At 40.5% G+C, this 13,705-nt stretch overlaps 1 protein-coding gene across 4 annotated transcripts in view; it reads right to left on the bottom strand.

Moving 5' to 3' along the window:
• TEK (TEK receptor tyrosine kinase) overlaps positions 1-13,705 on the bottom strand; it is a 120,615-nt gene that overhangs the window by 64,173 nt on the left and 42,737 nt on the right. For all 4 annotated transcript variants that reach the window (XM_035307320.3, XM_035307326.3, XM_035307344.3 and 1 more), the window contains exons 2-3: positions 10,127-10,438; positions 201-311 (exon numbers count right to left, since the gene is read on the bottom strand). In XM_035307320.3, coding sequence (XP_035163211.1) covers positions 201-311; positions 10,127-10,438 — 423 coding nt within the window. The remainder of the gene's footprint in view (positions 1-200; positions 312-10,126; positions 10,439-13,705) is intronic.

Below are 13,705 nucleotides of genomic sequence, written 5' to 3'. Positions count from 1 at the left end.
ATTCCACTTTAATATATTTAAGTAACCAAATATGTCACCTAAGAAGGCTTCTGTCATACACAGAATTTGAAAGCTCGCATCATAGCAGCTTTACTTCAAATATCTGCCCACACGACCACAATAGGAAAATGTTCCAGTATGTTGTATGTTATCTGATATCTCACACCGTAATGGGGGAAAGCAAAGAAACACATACTCACTATTTCTGTAAACCACTGCATCTTCTTCTTTAATCAATACCTTTCTGAAAGTTATGTTCACATTATCTCCCTTGTCCACAGTCATAGTTAAAGTAGTTGGTAGGAAGGAAGCTTGTAGAAGAGAGAAAACAAATATCAAAAATGGGGTCACACATTTTCTCCAGGAGCAATTGAGTTTTGAGACTCAGAAAATGAGGGCTGGCACTCGCTAGGCATCAGATGGTTTTTGTAATGTGAAAAACAGTGGTGCTAAAATAAATATATAATAAAATAATAACAAGATAATTTAATTAAACATATATAATTATATATAAATTATATATATAATTAAATAAAATTGTGTATGTGTACGTACACACACACACACACACACACACACACAGTTTTCCAACTTAACTGGTTCGGGAGGTTTGTGTTGATTAGTTCAGAGTAAACATCCCTTATCTGAAATACATAGGACCAGAAGTGTTTCAGATTTCTTTTATTTTTCCATTTTTAAATGTTTGCATTATACCAGCTAAGGATGCCAAATCAGAAAATCAGAAATCCAAAATATTCCAATGAGCATTTCCTTTGAGCATCACATTGGTGCTAAAATATATTTAGATCTTGGAGCATTTCCAATTTCAGATTTTTGGATTTGGTATATTCAACCTATATTATGAAACTAAGTCCTGATACTAACAATAAATGACATTAACTATGAATCTGCCATTCTTCTCCAATCCCAACCAAGTTTCCTCAAAGTGGAAGAAAATATGAATGAAATATGAGTTTCCCCAAAGTGAAAGAGAAAAAAACATCTGCCAACTGGCTTTTCCCCTGGCCCTTTTGTGTAGCTGTTGTTCAAAAAAATTCTAATTGCTTTAGAATGCCCCATGTATTTCTCAAATAAAATGAGCAAAATGATGGACTTACTACTCATGGTGTGAATATTGGAAGACTGAAGAATAAAGACAAGGATGGAATCTCATAGCTTGCCTTCTACCTTTTAATTATATATGTATGAACTGGCATAGTTATGGGACTGGACAGTACTGAGCTGTAACTGGGGAAATGATTTTATATTTGACTTATAAAATCATAAGCCAAGACTAGGACAGGTGGCTCATGCCTGTAATCCCAACACTTTGGGAGGCCAAGGTAGGTGGATCATCTGAGGTCAAGAGTTCAAGACCAGCCCGGCCAACATGGTAAAACCCCATCTCTATGCAAAAATTAGATGGGTGTGGTGGTACGCCACTGTAATTCCAGCTACTCGGGAGGCTAAGGCAGGAGAATTGCTTGAACCCAGTAGGAGGAGCTTGCAGTGAGCTGAGATCATGCCACTGCCCTCCAGCCTGAGCAACAGAGTAAGACTCAGTCTCAAAAAAAAAAATCATAAGCTAATTGATTGAAAATTTCTGTCACTGTGTCAATGTTGTCACACAACATTGACTGATTCCCTTGCCTTATTGGACAAGATGTGTGAATAAAATCTTCTAACTTTCCTCCAGCAACAAGAGTTACTGAATTCCTTTTACTTATACCATAATCTTCAGAAAGTCAAATTTGGAAATAAGGAGGCATTAACTTTAGGCTTTAAGTTAAGCCCATGTTAACAATATAAGGATCACCGCGTAAGAAGAGAAACAGTCTAACTTTCCTCAATACGGATTGTAAGAGAGAAGAGAAGAAAACAAAAGATATAAAATGAGAAAAAAGGCCCAAAGAAAATGATGGTGTGGAAAAGACAGGATAAGGTGGCAGAACTTATGCCAACTTTATGTTAAAAGACAGGGGTCAAGACCATCCTGGTCAACATGGTGAAACCCCGTCTCTACTAAAAATACAAAAAATTAGTTGGGCATGGTGGTGCGTGCCTGTAATCCCAGCTACTCAGGAGGCTGAGGCAGGAGAATTGCCTGAACCCAGGAGGCAGAGGTTGCGGTGAGCCGAGATCCCGCCATTGCACTCCAGCCTGGGTAACAAGAGCGAAACTTCATCTCAAAAAAAAAAAAGAGACAGGGGCTCACGTCAGATTCAGATCAGAAAATCTTACATTCTAGAATCTGAATTCTAAAACACACACACACACATATAAAACTGTGTGCTCTTTTCATGAAGTATACATTCAATATAATGACATAAGATTGAGAATACAGGGATAGAAAAATATATAGCAAATACTAAATAAAGCTAGTATTGCAACATTTATACAGAAAAAAATTAAAGCTAAAAAAATTTAGGGATAAAGATGGTCATTATGTTATGATAAAACAGAACCATCTACTAACTGATAAAATCTTCTTAGATTTGATTCACATGTCTTGTTCAGGTAGATATTTTAATCCTGAAATTATATATGCATCTAATAACAAAATTTCAAATCTCATGAAACAAAGTGTCAGAATTAACTGACAAATCCATAAGCACAGTGGAAACTTTCAGAAACTAATTAATCAAAAAGACTGAAAATTGGCTGGGTGTGTGGTTCACGCCTGTAGTCCCAGCCACTTGGGAGGCTGAGGCAGGAGAATTGCTTGAACATAGGAGGCGGAGACTGCAGTGAGCTGAGATCGTGCCACTGCTCTACGGTCTGAGCAACAGTGTGAGACTCCATCTCAAAAAAAAAAAAAAAAAAAAAGGCTGAAAATTACTAAGGAAATATAAAGATGATTTTAATAATACTATTTAAAATGTTGAATATTCATGAACCCATGTTCAGTTATTGAAATACACATTATTTACCAGAATATTGCCGATTTATTCACAAAGCACATCTCTGAGAACAATAAATTTTTTGACCAGCATGCACCTAAATAAGCCATCAATAGCAAAATATCCTGTCCCCTGAAAGTAAGAATTTCTATAAAGATGCAGACTAGGATCAAGCCTGGGATCACAGGTATCCTGCTGAGGACCTTGTGATGAACCAGCCTGTCCCTGTGCCCTCATTCTCATCTCATCCATGGCTTTCAGATGGTGGTTTGAGAAAGACTGATCAAGTGCTGTGTGCACCACTGGCTGAGACAGCTACCCTGTGAGGGCAGAAGATGCCTCCAAACCATGCTCAGAAGGACCTGGGCTTTAGGATTGTTGACTTGCTTTCGTCGGCTGTGGGCTGTGCCTGCTGACCCTAGCATGGGTGTCCTGCACAGACTCCCCAATGGTCAGGTATGTGAATGCCTTTGGTGCAGATGATGACCTGGGGCAAACCCAGAGAGAGCATGAGGTAGAGAAATCCAGCAGTGTGAGCGCTGGAATCAGACACATTCCTGGGCTTGGATCCACCCTCTGCCACTTTTTGTGAAAGAGGTGCTTTTACCTCTGCAAATATCAGTTGAACATAGGAGGTAATTGAAAAGTGTCCCTCATGTGTAATTGAAAAGTGTCCCTCATGTGTAATTGAAAAGTAATAATATCTACCTTCAAAAGTTGTTAGGAATAAGTAATGTAGGCTAAGCCCTGAGGAGCTTAGAAGGGGTCAGTATCCTTCCTATATAAACAGCAACACTGCTGTGCCGATATCTGTGATATTAACATGAGGGACACTTTTCTCCAGAGCACTAAAATGAACCAACCATAAAGGAGGGCAGACAGGGAACTGGATGCTGAGGGAGGCTGGCTTTGTGGGGCTTCTGCTCCCATTGCCAAGTGCTTCATTTAGCCCTCCGAAAGCATGCAGCTCTTGCTCTCTGTGGCATGCTCCTGGACTCCTGTGAGAATTTTTTTCTGACCATTTCACGCTGTTGTTCCTGTGTGTGTGATTTGTTTATATTTTCTGTTCCTTTGTGTGAAGACTGTTTAGCTGACCGTGGGACTTCTCACTCGGCATTGTGTTCTGAAAGGAACCAAGATTCCCCAGTAGGCTCAACTCCAAGTAGCTTTCCCGCCACTCTGCGGCTCTTCATTATTTCAGCCTGTGCCTCTTAAGCTCCCTGTTTTCTTAGGGGCATTATCACACCAGAGTTTCACTGCTGTCCAGAGTTTACCTCTGCATTAATGTCTCTAGGCAGATCGTTCTCTGCTGAGTACTAACGAAGGAGGTCCAACATTCGTGTTCTACTCTGGGCTTTCTGATGACACAGGAGCCTGACTTGCATTCAGTACACATATGTTGATGTCATGTGACTTGCCTAGACCATAGAACAATAAACACCTTTTAATAGTTCCTACTATGAACCAAGTGCTGTTATAAGCACTTTACACAAAGTAATTGTCAGCCTGGGGATGGTGGCTCATGCTGCTAATCCCAGAACTTTGGGAGGCCAAGGTGGGAGGACCTCTTGAGGCCAGGAGTTTGAAACCAGCCTAGGGAGAGCCCCTATGAAAAAAAAATTTTTTAATTAGCCAGGCATGGTGGCACACGCCTGTAGTCCCAACTATTCAGGAGGCTGAGGCAGGAGGATCACCTGAGCTTAAGAAATCAAGACTGTAATGAGTTATTGCACTCCAGCCTGGGCAACAGAGCAAGACTCCAACTAAAAAAAAAATTACTTTTTATAATATCCCTATGAGATAGGTACTACATTTATCCTAATTTTACAAATGAGGAAATTAAGGTACAGAGAAGCCAGGTAACCTGTCTAAGATAACACAGCGCCTGCATGGCAAAGCCAGGATTTGAACCAAGAAATCGGGCTCTGATGCTTTCAGAGATTATGCAATGTTAGCACTCAAAAGGCTTTAAGGTCCAACCACCTCATTTTATAAATGATATTGCTGAGGCCTAGGTCGGAAGATAACTTGCTTAAGATCATTTGGATGGACTAATTCATGGGCAGAACTTAACTAAAAACATAATTCCTTATTCCTTAAGTGCTGCAGAAAAAAGTACACGGCAGTAAAAATTACAAACAAGTGAAAACACAGATGAAAAACAAGTGAGCTCAAGTTCAGTCATCTCCTTGCAACTGAATTGTTGTATAAGTACCATAGGAAATAAGGTGGTTTTATATCTGTTATCATTTTGTGCCGTTTCACCACAGCCCTGTGAAGGCAGTAGAGCCACAGTTTATCCATATGGGAGATGGAGTTAAGGAAGACTACGTCCCTTACCCAGCCCTGTCAACAGTGAATAAACATGGGAGTTGAGATACAAACTCAAGACCTCCACCCCTAGTTCTCCAGACTTACCATTCTCCAGGTCCACATTCTTCTCTCAATTGCAGCCATTTTGAACTGTCTTCAGTTCCTCAAACAGATTCATCACTCATGTCCAAGTCATGAGTTTTATTCCTTCTTTTCTCCTCCCTTTCTCCTAAGCCTCACCAGCTCCTACTCCATCATCAGTTTCCATTTATGTATCTCTAGAGACCTCACACAACACCTGGAACACAGGTTAGATGCTCTCATAGCTACTCCCTAAATACCCTGCATCTTTTCCATTAGAGACCCAATCATGGTATATATCCTCAGATTGAGTGTTCCAGGAGGGCAAAATCACATCTGTTTTGAGAGGTAGCACAGGGTGATGGTTAGAGCCAGGCTTCTAGAATGGGGCCTGACTTTGCCTTCCCAGATCCAACACTCACTAGCTAGTGAATGCACGTAAGTTACAGTAGCTGTAAGCCTCATCTATTAGTGGGGTCTTAAAAGTCCTTATCTGATATATATTTGATAAAGACTAAGTTAGACAGTAATACATATAAAGTTGCTAGGGAACGTCAGGCAGACAATAAGTATTCAGGAAAGTATGTGGCACAAATAGAGGCTCAAGGATAATTCTGAAAAATAAATTATAAATGAACTAAACTGTTTTAGATTTTCCTATGTTCTTGATGCTTTTAACATATTCCTTTGTGTTGTTTAGGTGCAAATGGCTCTTCTCTATCAACTTCATAAATCACGTTTGGGAAGTTTGATATTAACATAAAGCTATTTCTCAAATGAAAGCAGGAATAAAATAACCCTCTGTTTCTTTGAATGGATCAGTTTGAAACAGATCTTTAGATGTGAAAATGTTTCAAACTTTACCTACAATTCCCTACCTCCAAATGAAATCACCAATGGGGTTTGAGTCAAACTGCTGTTGACCGATTGGGACGATGCCATTGATAAAAACCAGTTTGGCTGTCTGGGGTTCATGAGCCAATTTAAGCTGTGTTTTGGCACATCTCGAATGGATTTTCCACTTCCTCCCCAGATGTGCAAGTCAGCAGCAGGCAGGAATACACTGATGTTTATCCTACCCTGCTGTGTCCCTAGGCAGGCATTTCTGAGTTTCCATGATGTTTTAATAATGAATTAATAGTGACATGAAAACATAGTTTGGGAGATTTTTCCTGATTCTCTATAAAGGATTTCATTTTCCTCAAACCAGATTCCCTCCCCTGGATGGTCAAGGAGAAAAACAGGACCTGTCCACCAGCCTGAGATACTTTTATTGTTAAAATACAGGAGACAACATACTACCTATTTTCCATTTTGTATAAAACTCCATGTTAATGCATATTAAAAATTTCTACAATTGAGTAAGAAAATTGTCTCATCAATTTATTACTGCAAGACATTAAAATAATGACAGTTGTTAAACATTTACTGTGAAGCAGGTAATATTGGTAATAGCTAAGTGCCTCATTTAATTTTCAAATGTGTATGATAAAATCTCTATTCCTATTTTTTTGCACATGAGGAAAAATTATGACTTCAATTAAGTAACTTGTCCTGAACCATACCACTCAGTTGCAGAGGTAGACTCGAACCCATATCTGTCTGACTCCACTCTCATACCTCTCCTCTATGCCCTGGGTTGCTTTTTAGGGTTTCAGGTAGAATCACTGCCCTTTATAACACAAGTGCTCAGATTCAGGGAGAGCTGTCAACATCAAGTGAGAATGATATCCAAAGGGCAGAGTAGTGGTAACAAATACTGGCTCTGAAGTCAGATCATGTGGCATCAAATCCCATTCCCACCATTTACAAGCTGCTATTACTCTTATTACTATGTACCTTATTCTTCAATGTCTCACTTTACTTAAGCTTTTAGGGACATTCACTGTGTACATCAGTGCTTCTTGAATAAATGAACTTATTCAAAACAAAACAATTTTGTATTATTATACTCATTTCACAGATGACGAAAAATGACACCAACAGAAGTTAAATAACTTGCCAAAGGCCACACCGCTGGTGAGTGACGGAGAAAGAATTAAAACTCAGGTGAGTATAACTCTAAAAGCCATCTTCTCCTTAGTGTTTCTCACTATCCTGGTCGGGCTTTGCCTCCTTTAACTGAAGTTAAGCCATCCTTTACCTGTGGTCCCCTGGACTCGCAGTTTGGAAGGATCGTTACAGTGTGTTTTTAACTCCCAATGTTCTGGTTCAGTTTGCTTTACATGTTCTTATTTATACATCGTCAAGGACGATCTCAGGAAGCACAACAAGGACACAGTGGCACTCCACATTTTGTTCCCATGAAATGACTGGGGCATAATCTCAGATCATCTTCCTTTAGAAACATCAGCAGAAGAAGACTGGACTTTATACAAGTCAAATCCAAAATGACACATGTGAAAAATAATAGAGCTGACTTTCAGCCATGATAGCTTTGGCACACCTCACATCCCTTTGTTCAACCTCTCTTCCCTTAACAGAGAGCTGCATTCCTGGGAATTTCTGTTGTGCACTTTTCCCACTTGCCCTGCTGTCATTTAAAGGTGAACATTCTAGTTTTGCTAAGAAAAGCCTTTCCTTCATTTGTAATGAATAGCAATTTTATTACTTTTGACCTTAAAATGAGTTTGCTGCCTTCAAATCTTTTTATTACTACCATTAGTAAATTCAAAAAAATATTTTCAGGTGGATCCCAGTTAGAGGCTAACTCTAAACCCTTGCTACTTGAAGTGTGGTTCATGGTCAAGCAGACTCTCGTCACTTGGGACCTGGGTAGAAATGCAGGATCCCACAACTCTCCCAAACAACCTATTAAATCAGAGTCTGCATGTTTACAAGACCCACAGGTGATCTGTACACATGTTCAACTCTGAAAAGCACTGATAAAAAAAAATGCAGACACCAGATTGTTAAATTGTAAAAGAAACAGCCAATCAGCAATGTGCAGAGATGTGTTACTTATCTGGATCAGCTTTCTAAAAGTCAGGCTTGGTGCAGCGGCTTACACCTATAATCCTAGCACTTTCAGAGGCCTGGGTGGGAGGACAGCTTGAAGCTGGTAGTTCAAGACAAGCCTGGGCAGCAAAGCAAGACCCGGTATCTACAAATTTTTCTACACTTGATCTTAGCCAAAAGGCCGAGAAGCGATACAAATTTTTCTTTTAAATTAGCCAGGCATGGTGGTGCATGCCTGTAGTCCCAGCTACTTGGGAGGCTGAGGTGGGAGGAATCATAGTTCACTACAGCATGAGCCCAGGAGGTCAAGGCTGTAGTGAACTATGATTGTGCCACTGCACTCCAGCCTGGACAACAGCAAGACCTTGTCTTCGAAAAAAAAAAAAAAAAAATCAAACACCTAAACAGCTCTCACTGTCATTATTTTATGAAATGGAAAGTCCTCAGTCCACAGCCCCTGTGGTTATAATGTTATTAATTTGGAAAAGACTTCTTCATTTCAGGAATCAGCAGCCCAGACAAAGTGGCTGATAGGTGACAGGCCAGATCATTCCAGGCAGCACAAAGAGAGGTCACCTTAGCTGGAATTTTGTACCTTCCTCCCAGGAGACAGCATCAAGAGCACCACAAGTCTGCCTGCTTGTCCAGGCCTGGAACCTTAGAATACAATTATTAAATAATGTTTGCAACACCATCTCCTTCAACCGCCATCACATAGGTGGACTGGTCTGAAGATTTAGCTTAGGATCCACTTTTATTTAGAGAGAAAGACTTCATCACATCATTGCCTTGTGGGGTGGTAACAAGTATTAATAATCCTCCCTTAGGGGAGGCTTTCAAAATCCTCCTGAAAAGTTCTGGTGTTTTCTGAACTGGACCTGGGGACTCGACTGCTACAATTAAATCATGATCCTCTTCCAAGAACAGTAGCCTTCAAAGAAGGCTCTAATTCTTCATCCCTCCCTGTATCCCTGACTCTGTCATTTCAGACTGTAGTGCCCTCTCACTGACACTAGGCTTAACTTGCTTAGGTCAATAAAATGAAGCAGAGTGATAGTGTACAATTCTGAGCCTAGGTTGCAAGGAGCCTCATGTGTTTCTATTTTTCTCTTGTACCACCACCTTCAACATGCGAACACACCTACCTTAGCTGCTGTCGTATGAGAAACGGAGCAAAGTTACCCAGCCAAGACCAGCCTACTAAGCCGGTAGCCAGGCAGCATTATATATGTAAGGAACCCAGCCAAGTTCAACACATCCATCTTACCAACACAGCTGGCTTAGACTCACAAGCTATAAATGCTTATTGTCTGCCACTGTGGTTTGTGGTTATGTTACACAGCATAATTGTGGCAAAAGAAAATTGGTTCACCAAGTAACCAAAAGAACTAAGTTACTGATGGATATTCCCCTTCTAAAATTCTTATTTATATCATATTTTTCTCCTGAAAATTTTAATTTCCATTAAGGGTATTTATGGACAAGCAATGTATCACATGAAAAATCAAATAAGAAAGCTCAAAATAGCCAGTGGTTTGGAAATGAACACTTGTTTTCATTGCTTTGACTTTCATATTACATACATGTAAAAGAGTCATATATCCATAGGACCATGAAGCCCTTGGTAGAACATATGAAATCTTTCATCTCACAAAGTAGGCACAATGTCTGCTTAAGACGCCAGACTGGATAGTCTCCTTTATTTCTAACGTTTCATGTACCAGACACAGCGATGCATGGAAAGAGGCAGACGAGAGCATCAAGCGCTGCACTCAGGTAGTGCATGCCCCACCCCCAAGGAAGCAGCTGCCAAGACAAGAGGCGTGTGAATGCCTCAGTGGGCCTCACCTGCCCATAAATTAGGGGCATGTTACCTTGTTGACGCATCTTCATGGTTCGTATCTTTATTGCCTTTCCTCGAACTCGCCCTTCACAGAAATAAGCACCATTGATCTTACTAGCCTTTTCTCTCTTCCAAACAACTTTTTTAGCCCATTCTCTGGTCATATCTTGAGTAACTTCCAGTGGATCCTGGTGCTGGTTCATTAAGGCTTCAAAGTCCCTTCCTATGGTGAAGGGCTCATGGGGGTGCCACCCAGAGGCAATGCAGGTGAGAGATGTTTCATCATCAGATACAAGAGGTAGAGAATTGATCAAGATCAAGTCCATGGCACCTTCAACAGCTCCTAAAAGAGAGAGAATGTTTGACCTAAGGTTATTAACATGACCCCATAGGGTAAACTGGTGCTCACAAAGCCTCGTCTTAAATGTGTTGAGGATTCTTTTAAAATGCTATTAGGACCACGTGCCTATCTTCCACCGGACAGAATCCAAAACTCTTTACCAAGGCATCAAGACCCTTCATCAGCTAGACCCTGCTACCCTCCCCTGCCCCACTCCGTACCCTAGCTGCAAAGGACTACCCATTATTCCCCCAACAAGCAATGCACTAGACATAGTTGGGTATTCAGGAAATGTTTGTTGCGTTAAGATGAGTCAATGATAATTACATTATAATCATTATTAGTCATTATACTGTGGTACTGTCACAATAATAACGTATTCAAAAGAAATATATCAACTATGCACATGTATACTTTATAGATTCTCATTTTTAAAGAATTGCTCGATTCCACATTAAATACCAGATAAGAGACAGACAGTGACTAAATGAAATCTGCATTTCGCACCAGGCCTCATTTACTCCATCTTTAAAACAAGGCAAATAAGACCTATCTTTCAGGATTGTTGTAAAGATTAAATAAGATATAATATGCAATTTGCCAAGCACTATGTCTGTTATATATTGGGTAATCAATGATCATTATTTCATTTCTCTTTATTGTTTCCTGAATACTGAGCCCCAAACCTTACCTTCTCCCCAAATATAAAAACAAAACTTTTCCCAACCTTTACATTTTATGAATTTGTTCTGTAAATGAGGAAGTACATTTTTAAAAAGACAGTCCTCTCACATTATTGTCTCAGTATTTCTCTCTCTCTCTCTTTCCCCTCACCCACTCTCCCTTTTTTGATTTCTAAAGGTTCTAACATGAGCAGATAGAGTCTGTGCCTATTATCTCCTCTTTAAATGTGGAAATATCTAGGACAAAAAATGTTCTCTAGCTCGAGTGATAGTTGGCTCTCAAGTCTGCATGAAATGATCAGGAGACTAGAAAGATCAAGCACATTGAGTGATGAGGACCCAAGCAGAGTTTCAGAGACATTTGTGTAGATGTAAAGTGATTCAAATAAGCTACATGTTATCTTGCTGAATATTCATTAAATTCAGCAACTCTGTGATGTATGCACCATTATCTCAATTTTTTTTTTTTTTTTTTTTTAGATGGAGTTTCGCTCGTGTTACCCAGGCTGGAGTGCAATGGCGTGATCTCGGCTCACTGCAACCTCCATCTCCTGGGTTCAGGCAATTCTCCTGCCTCAACCTCCTGAGTAGCTGCGATTACAGGCACGTGCCACCGTGCCCAGCTAATTTTTTGTATTTTTAGTAGTGACAGGGTTTCACCATGTTGACCAGGATGGTCTCGATCTCTTGACCTCGTGATCCACCCGCCTCGGCCTCCCAAAGTGCTGGGATTACATGCGTGAGCCACCGCGCCCGGCCCATTATCTCAATTTTAAATATGAAGACATGAAGGCTCAAAAGACTGAGCAGCTAGTTTGATTTTCCACAGCAACTGAAGGCAGAGCTGAGATTCAAGTGCTCACTGGTCTTTCAGTCTTTGGATACATATGCTCTTTCCTACCTCAAAGCCTTTGCTGTTCCTTCTGCCCAGAATGCTCTTCTCCACTTTTGGCATGGCCACCTTCTGCTTTTCCTTTGGCTCTCAGCTTAAAGGCCACTTTCTCATAGACGGCTTCTCTACCTGCCGTATCCATAACACCTACACGCTCTCATTACATTGTCCTCTCATTTGGCCTCTTGTTTTAAAGATTACCAGAATTTGTGTTTATTTTATTTACTCTCTCTCTCTAAATGGTAAACTCCAAATGTTCTGCATAGGAACAGGAATTTAGGAGCTGGTTTACAATGGAATATTCTCCCTAATCTCAACATATAGAGGACTTAAGTATTTGTTGGATGAGTAGATGGATGGATGGGCACATTTTACTTCAGATCTGCCTGATTCAAGTCCATCCACTTACTTAGCTCCCAATTCTAGAACAATAAGGTTAAGAATGAAAGTGCTCCCCTGAGTCTAAACTGACCTCCGTGACCACATTTAACTGTTTTGACAGCTACTGAGTCTATAGGGGTGAAAATTACAATTTTTACAAAATGCCAAAGAAAAGCGATCAATGACTGCTGAGCATTTAAGGTTGACTAATATTCATTTATCAGGATTTTTGAGCACCTACTTATGTCAAGTGCTGTACCTGGTATAAAGTCCTCATTACAATTTGCTTTTAATGGCAGTTGCCAGTGTTTACTATATGCAGTGATGTTTTGAGGATGATCTTGGTACAAATTAAACCTTTATCTGAATGAGTAGAAAGAAAAATTTCAAACTCAAGTCTTCATGTAAGCAGCAGCTCCAGCTGCATTTTACGGTAATATTAACTCATTACATGGGATTGTGGGAGAAAATCTCCACTAGAATGAGTTCCCAAGCCTGACCTTGAAGCACCCATCTTACTTCTAGCTTAAGATTGGTAACGTAAGCTCTCAGGAGAGGGAACACATGTTAGGATAATAAAAACATTAAAGAGGATGAACTACAAAACCTAGCAGAACTGCAGCCTCCAGGAGTAACACCAGCACACACCTCCCTTCCAAGCACATACCCAGCCATGGCTCCGAGTGAACACCGTCTCACCGCTTACACTCACACATTCCAGGCATGTTCCAGAAAGGGTCATCAAGAGGAAGGAAACACTGCAATTCTTTCAGCCGCAGTTCAATCCAGCCCCATTTCTAGGGCCAGTAGAGAGTCTTGCCAAAACCCACAGGATCTGCTCTGAACTCACAGCACGGGCAGTGGCCATGGTTTATTTAATGACTTTAGGAAATAATAGAAAATGCAGTTGATTTGAAAAGACAACCACACTATGTGTAAATTGTTTCTCGGTATGGATCTAGTTTCTTTTTCCTCTTGCTCCTTTCAGAGATCTCCCTTTACTTTCAGTGATGGAAAAGAAAATTGTGGACTCTCGGAGTCCAGCTTGGCTATACTTGGCTACCCTTGTTCAGCATGCTAGTTAAGGAGGCCCTCTTCCACCAGCGAGTGCTCTGTCCTTTGTAACACCATTTACGGTATCAGAAGGATTTTTTTTTTAATTGTACTTTAGGTTCTTGGGTACATGTGCAGATCATGCAGGATTGTTGCATAAGTATATACATGGCAAGGTGGTTTGCTGCCTCCATCCCCCATCACCTATATCTGGCATTTCTCCTTATATTATCCCTCCCCAAACCCCTGCTGTCCCTCCCT

Source organism: Callithrix jacchus, chromosome 1 (assembly GCF_049354715.1).
Source record: "Callithrix jacchus isolate 240 chromosome 1, calJac240_pri, whole genome shotgun sequence".
NCBI classification, from domain to species: Eukaryota; Metazoa; Chordata; class Mammalia; order Primates; family Cebidae; genus Callithrix; species Callithrix jacchus.
Note: the sequence above shows the minus strand (reverse complement) of the source record. Positions and strands in the feature narration are given on the sequence as shown.